This window comes from Myripristis murdjan, chromosome 6 (assembly GCF_902150065.1).
Source record: "Myripristis murdjan chromosome 6, fMyrMur1.1, whole genome shotgun sequence".
Classification (NCBI taxonomy): domain Eukaryota; kingdom Metazoa; phylum Chordata; class Actinopteri; order Holocentriformes; family Holocentridae; genus Myripristis; species Myripristis murdjan.
In genome coordinates, this window is record NC_043985.1 from 8,291,076 (window position 1) to 8,311,142 (window position 20,067).

At 42.4% G+C, this 20,067-nt stretch overlaps 2 protein-coding genes across 5 annotated transcripts in view; both read right to left on the bottom strand.

Annotated features, from left to right (window-relative positions):
• plcg2 (phospholipase C, gamma 2) overlaps positions 1-9,156 on the bottom strand; it is a 30,927-nt gene extending 21,771 nt beyond the window's left edge. The window contains exons 1-2 of one of the 2 annotated variants that reach the window (XM_030053001.1): positions 9,004-9,156; positions 2,966-3,151 (exon numbers count right to left, since the gene is read on the bottom strand). In XM_030053001.1, the coding sequence (XP_029908861.1) occupies positions 2,966-3,149 (184 nt within the window). In that variant the 5' untranslated portion in view covers positions 3,150-3,151; positions 9,004-9,156. Of the gene's footprint in view, positions 1-2,965; positions 3,158-9,003 lie in introns of both variants that reach the window. The other variant, XM_030053003.1, reaches the window with a different exon arrangement.
• A 2,836-nt stretch (positions 9,157-11,992) lies between these two features.
• meak7 (MTOR associated protein, eak-7 homolog) lies at positions 11,993-20,067 on the bottom strand. Of its 3 annotated transcripts, XM_030054490.1 has the most exons (10): positions 19,998-20,038; positions 19,809-19,897; positions 19,254-19,425; positions 18,081-18,344; positions 17,833-17,977; positions 17,536-17,747; positions 17,131-17,317; positions 15,859-15,977; positions 14,644-14,823; positions 11,993-13,259 (listed from the first exon to the last, which is right to left on the bottom strand). In XM_030054490.1, the coding sequence occupies exons 3-10, from the start codon at positions 19,419-19,421 to the stop codon at positions 13,131-13,133; spliced, it is 1,404 nt and encodes a 467-aa protein (XP_029910350.1). In that variant the 5' UTR covers positions 19,422-19,425; positions 19,809-19,897; positions 19,998-20,038; the 3' UTR covers positions 11,993-13,130. The 3 variants fall into 3 exon arrangements, with proteins under 3 accessions (XP_029910350.1, XP_029910349.1, XP_029910348.1); XM_030054489.1 differs by lacking the exon at positions 19,809-19,897 and having other exon boundaries at positions 19,998-20,067; XM_030054488.1 differs by having other exon boundaries at positions 19,809-20,044.

Genomic DNA, 20,067 nt, shown 5'->3' on the forward strand with positions numbered 1-20,067 from the left:
AACGCTCTTTATGTGGCAACATCCCTGGGGAGGAATTTACGTTTACAGTAATTTCATCTGAATCATCCCCCTTTTACAGCTGCAGTTGTGTTCACGAAAGGCATGTGACAAGCAGGAAATGTCAGTATTAGATATGCAAATGATATAGTTGGTTCTTGTTTTTTTCTTTTTTTTTCACACTCTTCAGCTCTCATCCGATGAGGTCTGGAGGCATTTACATAGCTGTGTTTGGTTTCACACCCCGTCACAGTGTGGATGCTGGTAAAAGTCAGTATGGTAACACACAGTTACAAAACATCTATAATCTATACAGGGAAGTAAGACCCCGGCTTTGCATCTGCATCATGAATCCAATGAGATGAACCTTTATCGATCTCCCTTTGGTGCAGCAACACAAGGGAATGTAGAAATTTCAATAAATATCTATACATCAAAAATGTAAGTAAATAATAAAGTAAGATAAGATAAAATAGAAATAATAGATACAATAAGAGATCCAGTAAGACAGATGTGTGTTTGCAATATCTGTGTGTATACACTGGAAGTAAAAGCTCAACAAGCCGTGACTCTGACAGCTTACAGGTTCATGTTAGCTGTCGTGACGCAGAACATGCCACGACTCAGGATCAGAGTTAAAGGGCTGCAGAGACTCATTACAGCATTGGTCATAAATACAGAAACAGGGTATAGAAACATTTAGAAACAGGGTTACAAAAAGGGAGTGATGTGGGTAGGTCAATAGGGGAAAAAATTATTTGTTTCCAAATTTAGCTCTAGCATTGTGAGCGAAGGCGGCTTTGCTCACTTTGTCACATCTAACTGGAACAAACTGGCTGGAGACGTCAGTCAGAACTACCACTGACAACTTTTCTATTTTGGTTGGTATTTTAACCATCCTTGTTCTTACAATTTTGGGGGTTTTGCTGTTTTTTCATTGTTTCTGCTCACCAGCCCATCCATTTAATCCAGCTCTGACCATCAAGTGTATCTCAGCCTATTTTATACCCCAAGTCTATCTAACTACTGTCTGTGGAGTCATGCGAATGTGATTTGAAAGGTACAGGTACAGACTGAGTCATTACAGTACTTTCAAACTACGATGTGAGACTTTATTTGCGGAGTTTGAGAGCGTGAGGTGGAGCTGGAAAGTGCATCTCCCTGGTTTCTATAACACACGGCACTTAAGTGCACAAATAAGAAGTAAGATATATAAGAACGCTGGTGGTTAACTGACCAGGGGAACGAGCTGATATTAATATCAGTCAGGTATCGGTGGGTAAATCATGCACAAGTTGGCCCTCACAAATGATGCAGGCACCCCCCAGGCCAATCAGCAACAAGTACACAAGTGTGTGTAGCATCCTTTTTTTTTTTGGGTCAATCAGTGCGTCAGAGTTGCAATTTCAACCTCAACCCGATGTGTCTGTTCCGGGCAATATCAGCTATATTTCAGGCTGTTACCTCTCCTGCATCTTCCCTCAATGAAGGAAAAGCTGTTGCGTCACCTAATGAGTCAATACAACCACAATTTGTTCTGTTTCTTCTCTATTCAAGGGATACAAATGAGAATAACGTAGCTGTGAATGATCATGAAACCAGTTTAATCATAAATGCGACCACAGGATAAATTTGATAGAAAACATCAGTCACTGGCAGCAGCTGGGGGAGTCACTCAGTGTGTCACTCAGTGTGTGAGGACATGAGCATCTTCATCGGCTGTCGCCAGGTTAGCGAGGCAAAAGATTTGGATTCAATAAACAGTTATTCAACATTTTCTCAGAGCATTTGGCCATACTGGAAATACTCCGAAGCCTTTTTCTGTGGTATTTCTATTATGTTTCACTCTCTCTATCAGCACAGTGCACAGTAAAATGCCAGGTCTCATGCTTTACCACAAGTTATCTACAGTATGCATGTTATCTTAGGTTATCTGTCAGCAAAATCTCTCCTTACCTCTTTTAGATTAGATTATTTTAGAATATTTATTGATCCCCAGAAGAGGAAAATCAAATGACACAGCAGCAGCAGCAGAAGTTAACATCAAAGTAAGAAATTAAGATGAGGACAAGAACATTTCTTTCCCTTATGTCCCTGCAGAAACTTCAGCTTCACCTGTATACCTCTGTACTCCTTGCTGGTAATTTCTAGTAAGCCACAAGTGCAACTTATTCTTCTTGCACCTGCACTTTCAGTAAGTCACTCTGGATACACGCAAGCTAAACACCTAAAACGTCAGTGGAAATGGAAATGGAAAATACTAGACTGCAGGTATCAGAAACACTCATCTATTGGTAAGAAAAATATTTCATTTCACACTTGCAATCTTCAGCAGACCTTGCAAGCCAGCAATCATCAGATATGATATGGAGAGGCCTGGGCACGCCTTCAGTACACTTCCTTTGTTGCAAATGGCCACATAAATACAAGCAAACATGGAGTATCATTAATGCTTATAAGTGTTAACCCGGAACACAGCCAACAGGTTTAAAAAACGAAACCGAGATAAGAAGCATATTCGAGGCTACAGATTTTTTTGAACTGCTATACTTGGGTTGAAACCCTCTAAAAAAAATGCTATTTAGCATTTAGTGTGATAAATCATGAAAAACACAGTAGATAACTAAGAGATAATAAGTCCTGTCCTCACAACCCAAACTGTCCTCACAGTAACAGAGGTTTCTCAAAGGTTGATACACACAGGCAATTAAGCCATCACAGCCATCACAGTGCAGTTTATTGATTCAAATCTGAATCAGGAATTCATTTCTGTCAGACCTAGATTGGTGATGACGCCTTCTCACTAAATATTACACCCTGTTGTTTGCTTTCATATTTCTTATCTTGTGTTCATTGTGTTTGTTTGCTTTCATTGTGTTTTGTGCCTTTTTTACTCCTTTTTAAATGACTTTGAGTTTTGAAAAGTGTAACGTAATGTCTAAATGTTAGTGATGGTCACTATACTCACGGACGCCGTCGGTCTTGTCTGCGGTGCGTGTCCACGCCACCTGCCGGGTTTCCATGATGACCTGCACGGTGAGCCGCTCCGCCTTCTGCCGGAACACCGTCATGACAACACCCATCTCCAGGTCCCGCTTGATCAGGCTCTTCTTGTACTCCGTCATCTCCCCCTGCTGCCCCTGACGAGCCATTTCTGCAGCAGGACAGGGGGACACACAGGGACATTCATGCACGTTCAAACCCAAACCCCATGTCCACACTGTGATGTAGTGCAGAGCGCCTGGCCTGCTGGGTGGCTCCGCTTTGATAGATTTGTGGTTGCTGCACATGTTCCACTTCTTTGATGCATTAACACAGCTGCCTAAAGAGGGCTAAGGTTAGTAAACAAAAATTAAATAAAATGACTTTAGAGATTGCCATCAGCCCCAACTATTGTTCTCCAAACATCATTTTTGAGCCATCCCAGTCACCCTACAGTCTTTCAGATTAAAGGCTTAAAGAACTGAGAGCCTTTGAATGGTTGTAATCCACTTCTAGTCCATTTTTCACTGGCCAGACAGAAACAGAACAAAGCGGCTTCACCTAAAAACAATATATTTTATTATCAAGTTGTCTTGAACATCCAACCATAAAGTTTTAATAGCTTGCCTTTTTTTTTTTTTAAATAGATTGGTTTGGGACGAACAAAAAGGCAAGTCAAGACTCAGATAATAATACATGAAGATTTCAATAATTTGAAGCAGATATTTTCATATCTTTTTGCTGCTTTTTGTCGACTCCATGTTAACATGAGTGGCAACAATGTTGGGAACCTTTGTTTTCACTCAGACACGGCATTGCAAACTTTTCCAGACAATTATTCAAGACAACTTGGTGTGACTAAATAATATAAAATAATATGGTATTGCTTTAAGATGTGGCACTTCCTCTCCTGTGGACTGTCCCATCATCAGCCATTTGTTTCTAGTCTCTCACTTTTAATGTGCCTCCACTGACTTGTTGATTCTGTTACTTTGCACTTTGTGTGAGTATCACAGAGTCATGACCTCATCTACTGATCATTTTTCTATGATGTGGAAATATTACATGAGGGTTTCTACTGTGGTAAGAGCCAGCATTGTTTATACCACCGCTGAGGAGGATTACTCAAAGCAGCAGAGACAGATCATGCAAGTAGTGGGCAGCAGCTCAATGGGCAACGCAGTCCAGGTGAGCTAACCAGACTTTGTGGAATTGAAACAGGTAAAAAATCTAACATCGCCATAGCTCGACTACGTGCCTGACACGACTGTTCACAATTTACATGGCAGCCATGAGTGCTGGCATGAAGCAGAATGAGCGCTGGGATTGGCTCCAGCACCCTCCGGTTATGGTTTCGAAAATGAATGAATGAATGAATGTTTAAGGGGCAGCAGAAAGCACATGAATACAAGCCTAGATCTTTAAAGGTGGAAACGCAGACAAGCACGAGCTTTTTCAGTAACTTGGAAAGTTTTAATTTGTGTGACAAACTGGCGAAAGAAAAGACCTCTGAGGCTGTGATTAGGCCTCTCAGTCACTGTTGCTGATGTAGTGGACGTTCAAAAGACAAAATCTGTTGGCATCATTACAAAATATTGGTAGGGACAATTCATTAGTACCCTGACATTAGTGGGGACGTGTCCCAACCATCCATACCCAATTCTATGCCCATGTAATAAATATATTATTCGTCTATGTATTTATTTAAGTTTTTGGTTTACCTTTTGGGTGCGCACATGAGGTGGAGGTGTGCTTGAGCACCTCCAACGAGAGTCTGAAACCACCAGTGGAAGAGTGTCAAACCTGGCTTGACAAAACACCTCATATTTCACTTGCAAATGACCAACAGGAGGATATTAAGCAAAGGTAGCCACAGAAAGAAAATTTCACATGAACAGTGATGGGAACTATGAACAAAATGTAATGTGGGCCTCTCTCTGGAGTCTTTCCACAGGGAGAGAATACTGAAACATACTGAGGACTAATCTTCAGGTTAGGTCCCATGCTGAAAGATTTTATTTCTAAAACAGGCTGTCTCGAAAGTTTCTCTCACTTCAGAACTACAAACAGAAAGACGACAGCCCGTTGGCCACGTTGTGAGAGTATGTTGCCCCAGAGGAGTTTTGTATTTCGGTAAGATTAATGCAAAAGGCATTATTTTCCGTTCTTTAGGTGAGATGCTAAAAGTGTAGTGAAACCTACGGTCTGGAAAGAACTCAGAAAAAATGCTTTGATTGTTAGTGGTGCAGAAAAAGCTTCCTTTTTGCTGTAATTTGATTGGAGCTCAAAAGCCATGAAGTGGAAGAGATGAAAGTAAAACACTGCAGTGCAAAAAATAAAGTGCAGCTCCTGGAGAAGGTTCTACCTTTGCGTGTCAATTCATAATTTTATCACACTATTATCATGCTGTATTTTATCACTGGCTAAGTTTTTGTTAATGTCTGTTGTGCAGTTTCACCTGTTCTAGTTTGGCCTTAACTTATCAACACAGCAACAACATAAAAACCTGAGTGTAGCTTGTCATTATAAAGACAGGTTAATAATTAACAATCATGCAACTATTACTCTATTTTCCCCTCTGGAACCTTTAACCCTGTACAGGTACTGTCCCTGGAGATCACCACAGCCTTATTTCCTCATACAGATCCAACAGACACCTGATTAAGACCAATATACAAATACTGTGCCAACACAGCCCTGTGGATATGACACTGGACATACTTAATATGTTTCCTTTGCTGACATGCACCATGTTATCACATTATTACAAACTTCAAATGCACAAAATGCAAAAAAAAAAAAAAAAAAAAAAAAAAAAAAATCACACACACACACACACGCACACACACTGGACCAGGGATCAAATAAAATTTCACACACCCAAGCTGATAGTTCTACTACACAGGAGGGGGCCTTGGGCATATTTCATATTCACTGTAACCCAGTGGTTCCTGGACTGGAAAACTAAATTATAATGAGAGGGTGTATACAGGCGGCTCTGGAGCCAGAAAGGATCTCACTGGTTGGCTGATTTCAATCTCAGAAGTTACACAGACGTTTACTGTCAAACTTGAATAGCAAATAAGGAGCAAAAGTCACAGAATGAATGGCACAGCGTGTCTTCATTCACTCATCATATTCATTATTTTGGCTGGCTAACTAGTTTCACCTAGTTACCTGTAGTGTAAACTTCTATTTCACTAACAAGTGAAGCAGGATGATGCATACGCCTGATTTGCTTTTTTTTTTTTTTTGACATCACTGCTAGGCTTCATAACACCGGCTTCCTCATCTCTTCCCTTTTCAGTCTAACTTTACTTCACCAGCAGATTCCACCCACTTAGGTTCAACTCAACCAGTGACCTTGTTTCTTCCCCCACAACAGCTCCGCCGCAGCGGGGTTGGTGCAAGTCAGCACTCTGCTGTAAATCCGTGTATCATTTGGTCATTCGCTTTTCAAAATAAAACAAACAAACAAAAAACAATCTGTGTATCATTGATTCATTCGCTTTTCAAAATAAATTAAAAAAACAAACAAGAAAACACTTTGTTTTGTTTTGTTTTGTTTTGTTTTGTTTTGTTTTGTTTTGTTTTGTTTGTTTGTTTTTTCAATATTCGTTTCCAAAATCAAAGTTAAAAAATGGACAACGGCTCGTTTTCCCATTTGCGATTTTTGTGCACAAGTCAAACATGTCGAAAACTGATAAGAAGCGCAGCTTTGGGCTCTGGAGCCACTGCTGCAAAAGACACCAGAAATCCACCTGCAGCTGATTATTGGTTACCCGCGAGTAGCGACATCCTTCTACACAGAAACTGGTTTATGTGTTGAAAGATAGATGCGTATGATTGTGTACGAGCCTGTTTATCTGGTTAATATTGTGAGTGAAATTATGTCTGTTGCACTGTCACACACGCAGATGTGTTTGTGCACTGATTTAAAAACACATGTGTAATCGATTAATAGTCATTATAAGCTCTATAAACAGGCAGAGCCGTGCGTAAAGGCTGTGCGTAATGGCACAGTGGCGGCGTTGGCGCTTTGATAAGCCTTAAAATAAATGTTATCTTTTATTTTTTGAGACTTTATTGTAGAAATTTGACATTTAAGACCTAAAGGAATAGCAGACACCCGTTGATCCTTCTTTATTTATGTTGGAAATGCTTGTAAACATTAGTGTAAATAAAATGATGGATAAAGACAATTTGAGTCAGATGATGGACAATTATTTGCGTAGTTTCCGCTGGCCTACACTCGAACCTCGAAAAATGCATCGTGCTTATAAGGATGGCGACAATACATAAAAAGCGACGGTGATAAATGCTTGTATCAGTGATTTAAATAAGCAAAATATTAATGACGATGCACGAATGAAACAACATGCGCCTCTCTTCGTGCTGCTTGTCCAAGGCTGATCTGAGAGCAGCTTCAGGCTCTGAGAGAAACCCTTCAGCTGCTCCTATCAAGTCCAGTTGCTGCTCTGCCTGATGGAGGCTGCAGCCTCTCCTCCTCATCCTCCTCCCGCTGCTTCACTCTGGATCACCAACAGGCTGCCGGACAAAACGAAGCAAGTTTATAACATCTTGAACAAAAACACAAATGCATCTCTCTCTCTTAAGACACGGTAAACTTTGCCGATAGAAACGATATTATCACGGTACTAAAGTGGCCTCTCTCTCTCTCTCTCTCTCTCTCTCTCTCTCTCTCTCTGTTTATGGAGCTTCTGAACTCTGAAATCATTAGATGAAAGTTTCGATTCATCGCCAATTATTACACAGCTAACAATATTCAAAATTACCACATGCTATTTCTTGCCTAATCATTATTATGAGTGAATTTACTGACGAAATAATATTCGAAATTGTCAAAACTTACCGTAGATGTCCTGTTTATCTGCTGCTGAGTGACCGGTCACTTCCGGGTCACGCCACTTGTCTCAGATGAAAAAAAAAAAAAAAAAAAAAAAGAAAAGAAAAAATAGAAAAAATAGAAATGCTTGCACTTGTTATCCACCTTTTTGCACTTTTGATTTAAGCCCGAAATCGGAAATGGAAAAACGAGTCGTTATCCGTTTTTTTTATTATTATTTGGTTTTGGAAACGAATATTGAAAAAAGAAATGTTTCTGTTTGTTTGTTTGTTTGTTTGTGTGTTTGTTGATTGGTTTCATTTTGAAAAACGAATGAACGAACGATACACAGACTGTACAGGAACAGAAACATTTGAGTTTCTCGTTTTGTTAGCCTATTTGAAAGCAGCGCCGTGTATCACACACACTGCCCACCGGTTCCTTCACCTGCAGCAGCAGAACCCTCTCGCTCAGGGTTCTCCTCCCGCCGTGCTCAACATCTGACACATTTGTCTCATTAAAACTTCACCTCCAGCATCGAGAACGCACATCAAAGTTGCCATATGGAGAGGCAGCAGTGAACTGTCGGCACTGCACCTTTAAACACAGCAGTTCTGTTGCCTTACCACAACATACTTCTAAAAAAGGTTTGAGGGTTTTCTAAAGCATCAATTCGACTGGTTTAAAAACATAGTCAACAGTTTCAGAATGCATCCAGTGCTCCAGAATCACTTCATTAATTCAAAATGAGTTTTTTAAAGACACTGGGCATTTTTTTCTGAATTAACAGTTGCCAGTCCTGCGCCAGAGGATTATTTTCAGCTCTGTAGAGAACCGCCAGCACAAGGAACTAGTGCAGACCCCTCCTTTTCTGCGTTAGGAATGTAGCAGAAGGATGTCTAAACTTCTTTTTCGGCCCTCAAGCCAACATCACTCCATCTATCTAGCAGCCCAGTGTCTCCCAGCAGCTCAGGAGGCTTGAGAGGAGCATGGGGCTCCGCGGAGCCACTGTGCGCTGCGCTGCATCAGGCTGCCTTCTCTGAGGCACATCATCTGCAGCCCAGCAGATAGGCTGTCAGCAAATGCGGATTTCCCCTCGTCATTTAACTCTGTCATACCACAAGCGGTTCCACACAGCCACCAGGCATTGAATCAATACAGAAAATGCAAAGACTTACCCTGTAAGTGGAATAATTTACTCTCAGCTCTGCAAAGTTGTCGCTTGTTTTCTGTCAAATCATAATTTTAAAGTTATTAAGTAAAGCTGTAGAGGATGTGGACCAAGACCAGCCGCAAAACGGCCAGTTCCTCTATCTGTGTGTACAAGGAAGTAAAAGTTAACGTGCATTACAGGCAGGGCAGTTATTTAAAAAAAATCCGGAAGCAGGGACCGTATCTATGCAAACTATACAGGTCCCTTCGGACGGAGGGATACTGGTACTGAGGAGCTGCCACTTGTCAGGATCAAGAGGAATCATGTCTGTGGAATAAACCATTGGGCCTCTATGAGTATATATGATCACTTTACTTCCTGCAACAGTAGTTTCTGTACTGAGTTTTGGTTATTACTGCATCTGTGATACCGAGCGCTGCGCCTCGACGCGTACAAAGGTGCGTCTGTTTATTCTAAGAGACGCACCATCAACACACTGGGGGTCGGAGTGGGAGCGGGGACACCCGGGGGTCCTTCAGCATGATCCACGGTGTCTCGACTTAAATGATGGATACTTTATTTTCACTATAATTTCTTTTATTAGCTCTAAAAATCTTCCCAATTAGAGAACGCACTACCGTTGTCTCTGAAGAACCAGAATAGTCAGATCTACAATCAAATATGAAACCAACAACACAAAGTCTGGAGATCAGTGGTTCGGTTCGGTTCAGTTCAGTGTTTGTGTTTTTGGGACATGACAAGCCATGACAGTCTTTGAGAGGCCCTAACACCCTGAGAAAGAAGATTTAGTCATAATTCAGTAATGAATCTAAATTGAACAGAATTTTTGTGGCAGCAAAGACAAATGAGTTATAAAGAAACACCAACAGCAGAGCAGAGCATATAAGAGAGAGATTGAAATACATGACTTGTAGCATGTTTGCAAGGTGTGCAAAAACTGCAGAGCATGCTGAGAAAAGGCTGAAAAAATATGTATGAGAAATAGACAAAAAATAAATAAATCATGAAAATAAAGTTAAATTTGTAAACATGTAAAGACATAAGCAATGCAATACAGATGAGAAAACAGAGCCAAGACAGCTGGGTGAATACAGGGCATGCTAAATGTAATGTGCTTGTGTACAGTTGTCAGTCTACCTGGGTCATAAAGCATTATGATGAGGGTTTTATGTTGTAGGGCAGGCTGTGTGTGTGTGTGTGTGTGTGTGTGTGTGTGTGTGTACTGAGGGGGTGTCACAAATTTGGTCATATTTTGGGGAATAAAATCATAACTGCACAAATGCTAAGACGGGGCACAAATACTTTCTTTTTACTGTATGGACTGTGCTCATCATGCCTTGGTGCAAACTGCTGCAGCCTGATATAACAGATTTGCATATGTAACTCCACTTGCCCCACCAATTTGCATAATAGAGAACAGAGGAGAGAGAGGGCGAACACAGAGTGGCCTTTCAGTCTCAGGGCAGAGAATATGTTTGGACAGGCAGTGCCATAAAAGTGGAGATCTTGTCACCTACGTCTATAGCAATACTTCATAACCTCTCTGGCTGTTGACTCAGACCGGTAAGAGCCAACCTTGTCAAAACCTGGACAATCATTAATCCTTGTGGAATTCAAGTGTGAGCCTCCGGAGCCACAGAGGGGAATCAGGCCAAACACAGCCTGCAAGTGAGGAGATACTGCAGACGCCTGCTCACTTTATTAACACGAGCAGCTTCACAGGGTCACACAGGCAAACATGACTACACATTTACAAAGGTACACAAACACAAACACTTACTTTTTCATTGAATCTCAAATACATGTGATATTTCAAAGGAGCAATAAGTAAATGTACTGACTGCCCAATAAAAATTCACCCCACTGCTATTCTGTTTTGGAAGAAAACCTCCATACACACACGTTCTTCTGTTCAGAGATAAAGGACAGTAATGAGATAGATTAACACATTTCAGCTACACAAAGGTCAAACTGCCTCGTTCTCAAGTCATAAAAGCAAAGCATGAGGCAGTGTTACCATTCAAGAGTGATGGATTATTTCTCCACGGCATGCTTCTGGTGCACCTCAGCCTGGATTAGCTGGCTCTGTGGTTTTCAAAGTGGGGTTCGGGGAGCCTGAGTGGGGACTCCTCAGGAAAATGAGCCAGAGGGCTCTAGTTTCCCGGCGCAGCGCGGGGTGGCGCAGTGAGGCGAACCCCGCGCAGAGCTAGTTTCGACCGGCGAAGCGGGAGAGGCGGACAGTGTCCAAGTTTCGCAGGCGGAGGTTCGCCGAGATGGGAGTGGTGGCGCAGCGGGGGGAGGTGCCGACAGATTCGGCTTGGCGCAGTGACAGTTTCGTGCCAAAAGGCTTCGCCGTCTGAAACCACGTCTACTTTCAGCGCAAGGCGGAGCGGAGCTGGCGCAGTAGAAGTTTGGCTGGCTGGCGCACATCACCAAAACCTCACAATCAGCACAAACGGTGCCAATCTCCTTTGATCTGACATCAGCTGTGACGGGACAGTTGATATGGAGATATATGTATGTGCTGATTGTGATCGTAGCATTGAATAGTGTTTTTTTCGGTATTTATTGCATCGTTCATGTGTCTAACATCCCGGAAGCCTGCCTGTGAGGTTTTGGTGACGTGTCCGCACTGCTCGCCGGTCTCCGCTCCGCGCCTGTCTCCTGAGCTCCACTCCGCCCGCGGCAAGAGACCTCCATGTCAGCTGTGTAAACTTTCATTACGCCTTCACGCAGCGCATTTTAAAGGCAAGGACAGGGGCTCATTTGATTGGTTACATGTGAATCGGCTGTGTCAAACCCACTCCATGCCTTCTCTCCTCCCCTCCGCCGGTAGGAGGGATGGCGGAGTACTTGCGCCACCGAGAACAGCATGCCAAACTTGGAAAATCCGCCTGGCCACACCCAGTTGGCGAAGCGCATCTGCGCTACGCCCCCGCCTCGCCTGGTCTGCGAAACTAGAGCCCAGAGTCTAATTTCACTATAATTCCAATCACTAAAAACTGCTCTAAAAAAAAAGTATGAGGTATAGTTCACCCATTTTGAAAAATCTGGTATTATCTCACTCCAAATGCTAACTGTTAGCCTCCTGCTATTGAGGTGGACTTCCCCCCAGCGTATATTCTTAAAATGTAGTGACTGAAGTCCTATCTTACTTAACGCCCCTTTAAAATCTTTACACACCTGACAGCGATGACACTCACGTTATCATATCTGCACGATCACAGCCTACAACAGTCTGTGTTTAGTAGAATAATACGTCCTCCAGATGTTCCTCTATTCTTCATGAGCGCTATGTACATTAGTAAAGAGTCATCCATCTCCACACATGCACCAAGTCTGCATCCCAGAGAGAGTGCAGTGTCGTGTTTTTTATAAAGACTCTAATCAGTTGTTGATCTGAGGGAGGAGGCGGGCTTTCAGTCGCCCTGATGTCAGGAGAAACATCCTTTTTCCTCTGAGAAGCAAAGAGATGCAAGATTTTTATGGAAAATATGAGGGAACACTGCAGCTTCTGTGCCAAACATCCATCAGTCTGATAAAAGCCCCCGCTGTACCTGATGCTATGACTGGTAGAACTGATCCAGAATCAGGACTCATAGTGGCTCAGTGGTCACACACACACACACACACACACACGCTCACACCGTCACTATGGCTTAAGAAGGGCTTAGCAGCACTCTTACACTTCTGAAGAACAGCTTTTTTTTTTTTTCAAGAACAACATAGTGCAAAGATAATCTTTGTCCCACTGATTTACAATATTAACAATATTTATACTTTAAGATATTGCCTTAGGAGAGAGAAAAATAACTATCCCTTTGACTTACTATTTAGATATTTTGTCTCCCAAAGACATCTTGGCAGCACTGATCACCTTTTTCTATTTGCTTAAAATGGAGTCAGAGATTCTCCTTTAAACGTGGCGTTAAAGGAGAACCCACCCTGGGACACTCAGACACTCGTTTGTTTGGTGTGGCCACTTTCCCTCAACCTGCCTTGTCAGCTCTGGCTGCAGTCAGTGATTTCCTGCCTTTCCCAGAATGCTCTGATTGTGAATTTGCTTCATTCATATTAATGTGCCAAGATGCTTTTGGAACATCAGGTCCAGCTTCGTGTCGCTGCTGCCCTTCACTCGTCCTCGTCCTCCTCGGGCTCCCTGAGGCCCTGGCTGTGGAGAGTCTTTCCTGCCATTTCCATCATGGCCTGGACCTCGGGATCCACATCCAGGATGCTCCTCTTGCCGACACCCTCCTCACCCTGGGAGGCAAACATAGGCAGATACAAACACATGCTGTGACTTTGATTCCCCACAAAACTCCAGGGAGCACTGCAGCAGAATGTCAACATGCACAAAATGTAAATGGGTCACTTTTATCACTGATTATATATGAATCACACTGACTGGCCTTGACTTTGAATCCGTTCATGCATGATTCCTGAAAAAAAGACCTGATGTTGTGGTGACCTGACAGAATAAAGCAGCTATTTTGGTCTATAATGTTTTAACAGATCTTACCTTATTGCATGTGTTTATTAATACATATAAAATGTTAATTCTAAAAATGACAAATCTAATACTTCACTCAAATTGTGGTTTACAAATACATTGAACTGAACTGTTCCACAAAAGGAAAATCCTTCCTTAAAACAAAGTACCAACTAGTGACTCGTCAGTCTCTGTGAAGGCTCACACACCCCCAAACAGAATCACAATCAAATACTTACAATTATAAGACATTACAAGGAATAGACAAGAAATACAAAATATATAAATGTGTGCATTAGAAATTTGTAAAAAAAAAATAAATAAATAAATAAATAAATAAAGTAAGTGCATTATGTTTCCATAGGTGCATTAATCCTAGTTGTGAAAAAATATACAATTCCCACTCTAAAAAGAAGCATGTAACACTTCAAAGAGCAGGAGTGGGAGGTGCAAGTTACTTGGACCAGAATCACTGTTTCTAACCTGAGAATGATTTGTTTAAAAAAAAAAAAAAAAAAAAAAAAAAAGCCCTAGCTACTGGAGTTAATTTCGCTAAATGAATGGATGTGAACACAAAAAAATAAACTGTGTTAAAAGCGCTGAACAAAGCAGGCTCGCTCATTTCTCTGTGTTGGTTTTCTGTCACCTGAAGCGGTAGGACATGTGCACTGAGAATAGGAGCTCTGATTGGTTGAATGACAGCCAATCACAATGCTGGACAGAAAAGGATGACTTACATCAAACCCAACACGTAAAAGGGCAAAAGAAATTCAGTCACTCTAATAAGCGTCTCCATGCCTGTTTGTTGACCGGGGTGCTTTAATTATTTGTTTTTTGACAGTTCGGCAGTCGGCAGTAATTTTTCAGCAATCCTAACTAAATAAAGGTGAGGTCATCCTCTGTGGTCATCCTGTGTGGTCATCATGTGAGGAAACACCTGCAGTGAAGATGACTGAGGCGCCATCTACAGACACACATTACATTCAAAAAGCCAAACATGGTTACTTTGCTGCATTTGCACAATTATGAACTGAGTGCATGTGAATGACCAAACCAAGTGTAACTTTTATATAATTACAAGTTGCTGCTTGTTATGTACAAGCAATAATTATTTAAATATTTAAATTCTTTAAAAAACAAAAAAACTGCTCTGACCTCCACTGGTTCGGGGGGTTTGCCGACCCACCACACCTCCATGGAGTCCAGGGTGAAGTCCTCGTCCCCGGAGAGCTGGGGGCTGCCGTATGTGGTGCATTTGGGCCGCGCTCGGCTGTGGCCACGGCCAAAGTCGCTATCCAGCCACAAGCCAAAGTATCCGTGCTGACCACCCATACCCTGGCACAGATAAGAAACGCAGAAAAACATAAAGGGGACACACACAAACAGACTTCTGATCATATTTCTCGAATGAATCTGCTAAAAGACAATATTCCTCCAGAGTTTTGTTCTGGAAAAGCCATCAAGCCATTTAGACCATCAAGAGACATTAAAACTCTCCACTGAAACTAAACCCAAGACAATTCAGCTGAAGAACTTTCCATACACAACCAGTATAGTACTGATCAATTATAGAGTAAGTATGTATATAATCAAACTGCATCATATCCATCATGGAAGAGGTGGGCCACACTCCCAATATACAGTTTTTAATAAATAACAAGACAAATGTAAGAATGATGCTCCCCATTGGTGCTAAACTGATGTGGACAACTTGCTGGAATACTGTTGAAGAAAGTCTGAAGTCTCTGAAAGTTAATTTTCATATTGTAGTGGAATGAATGTAAACCAGTGACTGGGGGAAAAAGGAGGAAAAATGATATTTGCGTTGCTTTGACAAGATTAGCAGATATGTGAAATATATAAACTAAACATGCAAAATCACTGGGATGGTCCTTTAATGTATGTGTCATGTTTGGTATCTGTGACAATGCTACCCGTTGGTGGTATTGAGGGCTCCAGTTTGTAGAGACTGGACTGTAATGTAAAAATATTGAATTCCCCAAAGGTTCAAGAATTTATGTTTTTTAAGATAATTTTTTGACATTTTGCTTGATTTTAGCAAAGGGCTCAGGCTGGAATAGGACCCAAGCCACTGCAGTGAGGGTCAATAAATTTGACCCAGCAGTGTCAAAGACAGCTGGCCTGGTGGTGGTGCTGCAGTGGGCTAATCAGTTTTCAAAAAGCCAGGCTCAGAAATCACGCTTGATGGATGGACGGACAGATGGACGGACAGACGGGCTGAGACCGATCCACAGTCCCTTCTCTGATCTCTGACTGTGAGGAGCAGCCAATAAAAGGCGAGTATCTGCCTGAAACCAAGCTAATTATTAGTCACGAGGGTCTGAGCTGGTGCAACAGTGTCAGTCTCACCAGTCCGTTGGGCATGGTCTGCTGATTCTGGTTGAGGTACATGAAGTGCTGGTTGTACGCTGTAGCAGTATAAACCCTGAGCTTGGGAAAGACAGTGAACAGGAAGCATCTGGAGTCCCCTGTAGACACAGAGAGGCACAGGCAGTATTACTTCCTCAGCACGTTCTGACATCTGTGCATTGATATTAGTGTCAGTCTGGGGTCCACATTCATACTTAAGTTCTGTTTTAACTATCACTTTACCACAGAAGATAAACCACAGCATCCTTGCCTGTAAAAGCTAAGATCAGCTTGATCAATCAAGAGCAAGACACTTCACTCTTCTAGTCTGCTCTTAATTGAGCTGTATATCATATCTATACTATACTCAAGGTTCCTACAAATTCTCCAGTTCAACATTCCAGACTTTTCCAGACATCTTGGTTGATTTTTCTTTTTTCAGACTACAGTCCAACATCTCAGACTACTGACAGCTTCATGTTTATCATGCACGTAAATATTCAAGCTGTTACATACTGTATATATATATATATATATATATATATATAAAACTGCTGACTGTTCAGTTCATGCTGAGGTTGACCACTTCAAGTCACCCTCTGCACTCGGTTAAGATTGGACGTAATGCTTCATCACTCGCTGGCCTGGCATCAGCGGGTTGAGCATAAAATGATAAGACACCTGGTGCTGATGATGTTTTCACACGATCCCCGGGCTTCCTCCCTTCAGTACGACCAGTGATGGCTTCCTCGCCGGCGTTAGAGATGTTGAATGACCTCATGCACAGTGCACAATGCACCATGCTCTTTTCTCCTCCGTTTGTGGCCTTGCACAGGATTGGCACATCGAGTGCCACCTTTGATTTGTGGGAGGTAATATAGTTTGAATGTTGTGGTTGAATCACTCTGCCCCATAGACTGGCTCTTCGACACACTTTACAGCCCTACTGACTCAATGTAGCAAAAAAGTATAATTGCCATTTTATTCTGTACTGGCCAAATTGCCACGGCAAACAAAGAAATGTCAGTTTGACTACATTCAGGTTCTGTGGTCTTACATCTGTTTGGTTACCTGGAGAGGATGTTGAAGATGTAATACACTATAAGCTATATTTTCTAACAATTCAGCAGTTAACTTGCAAGCCACAGTGCCACATTACTGCATTTTCCAGAGAACAAAGTAGGTAATTGATTATATTACAATTAACTCATGACTAATTAGTTCTTTATGACACTGACAAAAAGTGCCATGTGATGAATTTCTGTCTCTCACCCTGGAACTGAGGTTTGACCTCCCAGGCGTGGGACGCAAAGCCCCCAAACACGTGTCCCTTGGTGTCCCTGAGGATCATTACTGTGGGCCCGCGCTTGGTCACACTGCCCACCATCCTCGTGAAGCTCTCCCCATGCAGCTTGGTGGAAAACACAAGCTTCCAGGGGGCGCTGTAGCTCTCTGGCAACTGAGGGGTCAAGGGAGAGTTTATGATAAGAATAAGAAGTTGGTCGACTGTCAGCATGTATGATTGTGAGTAGGATCACTAACTAACCACACAGTCTACATGTGCTGCTGTGTACAGAATTGCAAAACAAATTGTGAACGTTGTCAGGTCATGGATATGATAATTAAAAGGATTATGGATTATGCTTATGCAGAATAATCCAGCAGTATTTTCCTGACCTGTGGTGTCAAGAACATGAGGGTGGGCATGTCCAGCAGACACTTCAGCTCATTCCAGGGCGTCTCCCTGCACGGGGGCAGCAGGGTCGGAGCCGGCCGGCCGCTCAGGCCCACACTCAGGCCTTCAGCGACCAGCATCTCCATGTACAACGACACCTGGGGCACCCTAAAGACCCAGTCCTCCAAACAGGGAACATCACAGCGTCCCTCATCTGTGGAGAGACGAGGCGAGAGGACATGTCAGAGCTCCATCGCTGCCAAACTGGACACAAATCCTCAAATGATGCATCAGTTTACCTGAAGGTTTGAGGTCAGAACACATCTGCTCTGCCAGGAGTTTCACACCCAGGGAACCATCTCCCATTCTATCTGGCTTCCAGCCCTGTAGGCGCCCCCTTTGGACCAGAATTTGAACTACAGCAGAGACCAAGTCCTGTAGGAACTATGGAAAAGGGGAAAATCAGACAGCAAGCAAGTGTCCCGTCCAAAGTCTTGTTAAGAAGGAGATTGATAACCGCATATGGTGTACATGGATTCCCACTAACCTCTGCTACCTGATCACAGGTGACAGTTGTTGCTGCTCCTATCTTCTGTTGGGACATGGCCATGACCAGAGGCGCCCGCTCCTCTGCTGTGCCTCGCAGGACGTCAGCTAAGAAGATGACCAGCTGCTCTCGCCCCACGCCAGAAACAACAGAGGCACCGGTCTTCCCCGAGCTCGCGGACGGTGCCGGTCCAGGGTCGACACTACACATGCCCTGGTAGACCCTTCTTATCATGGAGTCTGACGCCAAGCTGCCCATAGCCAACTGTGAGGCGAAGAATACGGTGACCAATTTACAAAAACAAAATAAAGAAATGAGGCCCGCAAAACCAGCGTGTATCTGTTTGAACACTAATGAAAAAAATATGTAGCAAAAATATGAATGACAAAGACACGAGGAAATTAATTTTCTGACACACAACATCTTAAAATTTTCAGCAAAGTAGATAAGAGGCTTGTAATGTAATGCTTACTGTGTTCTGGATTAATTTAAGAGTGGGCAGAACTACAGCCTGTCATGACACAGTGCAAAAGTAAGACCTATAATAACAGAATTTAAGACATTTTAATCATTTTAATGATTTTTTTATTTAGATGTTTTTATTTAGATTTTGCCAGGTTCCCTTTAAACTGAATCAGGTGGCAATGGATTTATCTACTTATTTAATATTATTTTGCCTGACGGTGGTGTCACCTTATGCTATGTAAATTTATTGCGTCATGGGGTCAGGCACACAGTTTTTATAGTTTTACATTTTTAATTTGTTTTTATTTTTATTTCATTTTTAATTTTTGTTTTCAACTCAGTTTAGTTTATCACATTAGTTTCCAGAGTGGATTTGCTTTTACATTTTAGTTTTTATTGTTTAAAAATGTAGTTTTAGTTTAGTTTTTATTAGTTTCAGTATTCGTTTTAGTTTTTATTATTATTATTATTATTATTATTATAAGGAGGGTGTACGGTAGTTTTGAAAGTACACAATATCACTTCGTTAGTTAGGTTAGTTTTAATTTTTCAAGTCTAGCATTTGTTGTTATTTCGATTAACTAAAAGTTTTTCCACACCTAGTTTTAGTTTATAGTCAAGTTTTAGTTGATAATAACCTTATTAGTTAATTAGTTAATATAATAACCTAAACAATTCGTGTAATAGTTTCATTTATTCATTCGATACCTTCAACATTTCAAACGTCACAGCCTTCTCAGGTGATGTTTTGCTCGGGGTTCCTGGGGGCCCCACTCCGCCCTGGAGCCTCTGGAAGACCCCCTCCACCACGGGCCGCTCGTCCGGCCGGAACCGGGCCAGCCGCTTCTGCAGCAGGACGCTCTCCGTGTTGCCCATGCTCCTGCACACAGGTCAGGACCTCCGCATGAAACACAGCGACTCTGATGGCCTGGTGCATGCAGTTCTCAAGCGAAAACACTACTCAGGTACCTGCCAAATTCACGTTCCCTTGCAAGTTAAGATGTTGTGAAATGTGACGAAGTGCATTAATTAATCGAGATTAAAAAAAACGCCCCCCTCCACCCTCACAGTGCACAGAGGTGGGATGTGGACAACAGTGAAACAAATCCTAAAACTGGATTAAGTGCTGCTTTCTGGGCGCCGAATTTACCAGAAGGCCCTCTTGATTTGAAAAAGGGGTTTAAGTCATGATGTACAAGGAGTGCAGCTGCGCCGATCAGCAAGGACACCTGTTTGTGAACGGTGTTTCTGTCAGAGCCTCACCGGGGGGATGACACTGTACACACGCAGCGGTTTTAGCCGCCTAGCAGAGCTCTGTGTTTACCGCTTCGTTTCTACCTCCTACGGAACGCCTTACGACAAAAGACGTGATAGAAATAAGGCAGACATGGTTTCAACACTGCCAAAGGGTGGGAAATTAATACATGAGCGCTACTCTGGTGTGCGGCTAACCTTTTATATGACAGCAGCTAGGCTTTCCCGTCCATATCCACTGACAGCAAAACGTAAACTTCCGGTCACG